A 5,694-nucleotide genomic window follows, 5' to 3' on the forward strand; every position below is an offset into this window, starting at 1 on the left:
CACACACAGACTGCCAAAGAGGAAAGAAGGAAAATAGGAGGATTTTTTTTTTTTTTGGGGGGGTCATCCATCTATATCTAGAGCCAAAAGAATAAAGAACTAAAATAATATGACTTAAAACTTGAGGGTTGCACAACTTTTTCTCCTGTTAAAAATAATATTCTCATATTCATTCACTGAGCACTCTAGTATAAACAAAATGGGTCCATTAAAGAAATTTAAAATATTTATCTTTTAAAATTATTTTATATATTTCAGAAACTATCAGTCCTGCCGATGCTTGATCTCACCGTGAAAACAGCATCTTTATGAGAGAAAAAAACCAGCATTAATTTGAAAGGTGGCAGAAACACAGCTAGAAGGTAGAACAGAGCAGAAAAGTACCCACCTGCCTCCAGCTGCAGCCAAGAGATCTGCAGCAGTGCCATCTTGCCTCTCTACACTGGGACTGCCGGCACTGTGCTTCCAGAGACCCCCAGCAAAAAAAAAAGCAAGTGACTTAAAGGAAAGTAAGTGGGTGCAGCTCATCAGAATTATAAGCAGTTGGCTCCTGCTGCCTGGACCCCAGCTACAACCTGCAGCGCTGGCAGCCAAGCTTGCCGCATCCTAAAGAGATCCAGAGCAGCACTTAACAGCACTGAAGTGAACCAGTTATCACTGTGGGAGATCACCCAGTGCAGCCGCGGGGACTCTTGTGACAAGCAAGAAACTCAGGTTCTGAGACTCTGGTGAACGTGGGGGTGGAATCTGCTGTTGGACACAGCAGAGGCATGGATTAGCAGACAGCCCCCAGGGCCAATCAGGCAAAGAGGTCTACAGTCCCCAGGGCTCAGAGGTCTAGTAGGAACTCCAAAGATTGCCACAGACCACCCAATCGTGTGACCAGGGAGGTCAGACCAATCCAGCCCTATTGGTAGAAAACACGAACTCCCACTTATACAATGGGCCTGGTCCCAGTGGAACCTACCACCTACACAGATGGGGGAGGGACACAGGCTCAGGGTCTGTGGAAAGTGTGGAGCCCTGTGCTTAACACTAGATCCAGCCCCAGCAATGCTGGCCACCTACATAGACTGAGAGTCTCAGGGACCCAGGCTTGCAGCAGGAAAGATGCCCATGGCACCTGGCACCTGCACACAGAGAGGCACCAGGCCAGGGTCCCAATCACAGAAAGAGACCAAAGGACAAGGCTATAAAATGACACCATTACTCTAAATGACAAAGCAAATGAGAGTGTTTGGAACATGCTCAAGAACCTATTATAGAAGGTGAACCTTAAACAGCTGAAAGAATCCAAACAGACCCAGGAGGACCGCAGAGGACAAGTCTGCTCAGTATTCATATATTTGTAGGGTTGTATTATTTTGCTGCTCTGCTCTGTGTTTTGGTGTGTGTGTGTGTTTGCATGCTTGCTTACTCTCTTCCCTACCTGTTTTTGAGCGTCTTCCCTTGTTCATATCTACTCTCTTCTCTCCATCCCTTTTTCTTTCTTTCTCTTTTCCCTGTCTTGTATTAAATCCTCTTCATATCACTATAGTTAATACTCTACATTGGTTACTAGAATCCTACTACATATTCGCTATCTTTAATCTCTACTATATCTTACCTTACTCCAGCCCTTCACCTTTAGTTTGTTACTATCTTTACTTATAAGTTGTGTTTCTTGCAGGCAGCAGGTAGGTGGATTGTGGTTTTTAATCCATTTTGTCACCTGTATCTTTTTATTGGGGAGTTGAAGCCACTTAGGTTTAGTGTGATTATTAAGAGATGATTTTTAATTCCTAACATTTTGAATTTTAACTTCTGTTTTGAGGTAGTGTTTGTTTTTCTTTGCTTAATTGTTTGCTTGATGAAAATTATTGTTTCTCTGGTTCTGGTGTTTATTAATTATTTCTTCTTTACAGTTAATCTCTTTGAGTATTTTCTCTATTCTGGTTTGGAAACATAAATTCTTTCAGCTTCTGTTTGTCATGGAAGATTTTTATTTCCCCAATGAGTTTGAGAGATTTGTTTGTTTGTTTGTATGGGTTTTTTGCAGGTATGGGGATGGAACCCACGGGCATTCTACCTCCGAGCTACGCCCCTGCCCTATTTTTTTTTTTTTTTTTTTTTTTTTTTTTTTGGTGGTACTGGGGTTCCTGGAAGCCCTTCTACCTCCAGGCTACACTACCAGACCTATTTTTACATTTTTATTTGGAAACAGGGTCTCCTAAGCCAGCGCGCGTGCCTGGCTTCGAACCTGCGTGATCCTCTTGTCTCTGCCTCCCAAGCGCGGGGATTACAAGCGTGCACCACCACACCCGGCTTTTATTCTTTATTTTGAAATCGGGTCTCACAGAGTTGCAGAGGGCCTCACTAAGTAGCTGAGACTGTCCACGAACCGTGATCCTCCAGTCTCAGCCTCCCAAATGCTGGGATTAAAAGCGTACGCCACCATGCCCAGCTTGAGATTAAGGAAATTTGGGGCTGCAAGTCACTTTCTTTCAGAGTTTGGAATATGCTGCTCCAGGCCCTCCTGGCTTTCAAAAGTCAGGAGTGATTCTAATTTGTTTGCCTCTGAATGTCACTTTCTTTTTTTCTTTTTTCTTTTCTTTTTTTTTTTTTTTTTTTTTTTTTTTTTGCTTTTGTTGCCTTTAAGATTCTCTCCTTGAAGCCAGATGTGGTGGTACATGCTTGTACTCCCAGCATTTGGAAGGCTGAGACCAGAGGATCACAAGCATGCACCACCATGCCTGGCTAGGTTAGATATTTTAAGATGGGCCCATATCTCTTCAATGTTCACTTCATGCTGTCATTTGTTTTTTTCGAAATTATATACACTGCATTCATTTTTTTTTTTTGTACAGACAGCAAATCCATTTAATCTTGAAAACGCTACGTAACAAAACTGAAAAGGAGCCCAAACAGCAACAACCCTGTATGTGCTCACCAGTTTACAACTGCAACATGTTCCACACCGAAATGCACACTCAACAAGGGAGCGCTGTGCAAAGCTCAGCTGCTGTCAAAGTCATAGTATAGTTTTGATGAGCTAAAACAGCAAATGGAATTCTTAGAACACTGCTAAAAAATACATTTTTAAAGACAAAGGCCCCAACTCACATACACACACACAGAGTTAATCTGTCACAGACAGCAAATGTTGAATTTACACTCTGGAGTTTCTAGCAGCGTCCTGGACGTTCAGAATTAATTTACAATTCACGTAAACAGAGCCGTCAAATGGACCTGAGACGGTGGTTTGCTGTGGAGGGCGGAGCGCTGCGCCGCGGCGAAGCCCGAGCAGTCCTCACTCCTGCTTCTCGAAGGCGAAGGCCAGGTAGATACTTGTAGCTTCCCACTCCGACTTACTCAGAGTTCCCAGAGGCGGCCGCGCCTGGCCACCCTTCATGTACTCCGCCGCGTGTTCGTAGTCGTCCCCCTTGGCGGAGGTGAGCTTGGAATTCTCATTTGCAGGATACGGCTCCAGGGCCTGCATTCGTTTTAACAGCATTTTATTTTCATTGTTCTTTATCTTCTCTTCATAGAATTCCAGAAATGTTTTTTTGAAGACTAGTTTCATATTGTACTTCTTTGCCATTTCAGTCAGCAATGGAAAATAGACCAAAAATTCAGGAACGTCCACAACGCCTTCAAGGTGGAAGTCATATTTGCAGCCAAATAAAGGATAATGTCCTTTCTTTTGAAATTTCACAGTATATATTTCATTTCCAAATGATTCTGTTTCTGAAGCTTCAAGATGTCTTACCAGTTCAAAGCTATTGGGAGTGGTACCAATGAAATAGCCTCCAGGGCTAAGCCTCTCACACGCATTTCTGAGCATCACATCAGCTTGCTCAGGGGACTCGAATGCGTAGTGGCAGACAAACTGGCAGCTGCAGATGTCAAAGCGCATTTCTGGGTCACGAAACTTGTCAACCAAAAGTTCCTTGGAAGAGTCAGCAGTTATAAATTCTGCATTAAAGATATATTCATCACTGCGGTTTTTCATGTCCTCATACCGCTGCTGACACTGTTTCACAGAAATATCCGCGATATCAGTGCACACTAGCCTGCTGATCCTCCCCTTCCTCCACTTGAGCAAGTCTCCGCCTTTACCGCAGCCCAGGTCCAACACAGTGATGTCCCGAGGCTTTTTCTGTCGTACTTTCTCTAAAAATTCTCCGATCAGAACACTTTATTCCAATTATTAAAGTTTCTCATGTAGAAGATGCGACTCTGACTGCGTGTCTCCAGACCGACCTTTCAGCCTGTTGTAGTGGGCGGCCACTGCGGAGCTGTGTCCTCCCTCCAAGTGGTTCTGCTTTTCAGGAACGTCCTGGAGCTACGTCTTTCTCTTTTTCTGAGCGCTAGCTGCAGTGCAGGCTTCATCTTCAGGAACGTCGTCAGCTTCCAGTTTTCTTTTGCTTGAGATGCCTTCAATACCACCAAGACTTGTCTCCTCCGGGACAGTTTCGACACCAAGCTTTCTTTTCCTGGACGGAGACCCGCCCTCATCACTGGGGCTTTCCTGCGAGGCGCCATCCTCACGCTCCCTTCTCTTTCCTGGATCGTCCACTTGCTCACAGTCAGTCTTTCCAGGAAGCATCGTCCCAGAGGCTGCCTTGGCTTCACCAGTGCCGAACGGAGACCCTGTGTGAGCATCTACTGATGCTTCTGCCTGCTCAAGAGACATCTTTTTTTTTTTTTTTTTTTTTTTTTTTTTTTTTTTTTAACAATTTTTTTATTGAACATAAATAGTATACATTTACACTATATTTGGTGCCCTCTCCCCCCGCCCCCGTTTTCTCCCCCCCCCCACCAATGGTTGGCCAGGTTAACCATGTCTTATTCATAATTTTACACATGTTCAGGTGAAGATGCTCCTTAATCAAGATCGGCCTTTCTCCTCTCCTATCTTTCCATTGAAACTTAGCTAGTATTTCCCCTCTAATATCTGGGGTCCTACTGGTATCCTTTGTGTTTTCTAGTTTGGGCATATTAGAGGAAACATGTGTATCTTCTCCTTCTGTGCTTGGCTGATCTCACTTAACATGATGCTTTCCAGGGCTTTCCATCTTCTTGCAAATGATAAAATTTTGTTCTTCTTTATGGCTGAATAGAATTCCATTGTGTGTATTTCCCACAGTTTTGCTATCCATTCATCTGTTGATGGTGATCTGGGTTGGATCCATATTTTGGCTATTACAAATTGTGCTGCTATGAACATAGGTATGCATATGTTGCTGTATTTCTCTGAATTTAACCCCTTTGGAAAGATACCCAGGAGTGGTATAGCTGGATCATATGGTGGATCTATTCCCACCTTTCTTAGGAATCTCCACACAGATCTCCATAGTGGCTGAACTAGTTTGCACTCCCACCAACAGTGTAAAAGAGTTCCTCTTTCCCCACATCCTCGCCAGCATTTGTTGTTGTTTGATTTCTTTATGCTTGCTACTCTCACTGGGGTTAGATGGAATCTCAGTGTAGTTTTGATTTGCATCTCCCTGATGGCCAGTGATGAAGAACATCTTTTCATGTATCTATTAGCCCTTTGTATCTCTTCTTTTGTGAAGTGTCTATTTAGTTCATTTGCCCATTTCTTGATTGGGTTGTTTGTTTTGTTGGTGTAGAGCCTTTTGAGCTCTTTGTATACTCTGGATATTAGCCCCCTATCAGAATGGTGGCTGGTAAAGATCCTTTCCCATTCTG

General features: G+C 43.6%; 1 protein-coding gene across 1 annotated transcript; it reads right to left on the reverse strand.

Moving 5' to 3' along the window:
- Positions 1-3,289: 3,289 nt before the first annotated feature.
- LOC308260163 (mRNA cap guanine-N(7) methyltransferase-like) lies at positions 3,290-4,675 on the reverse strand (the record flags this gene model as incomplete). The annotated part of the gene is given in 4 exon segments (XM_080691482.1): positions 3,290-4,176; positions 4,179-4,246; positions 4,248-4,324; positions 4,328-4,675. Coding segments are annotated over 4 exon segments (1,380 nt in total).
- Between the last annotated feature and the right edge of the window lie 1,019 nt (positions 4,676-5,694).

Source organism: Muscardinus avellanarius (assembly GCF_963383645.1).
Source record: "Muscardinus avellanarius genome assembly, chromosome: 3".
NCBI classification, from domain to species: Eukaryota; Metazoa; Chordata; class Mammalia; order Rodentia; family Gliridae; genus Muscardinus; species Muscardinus avellanarius.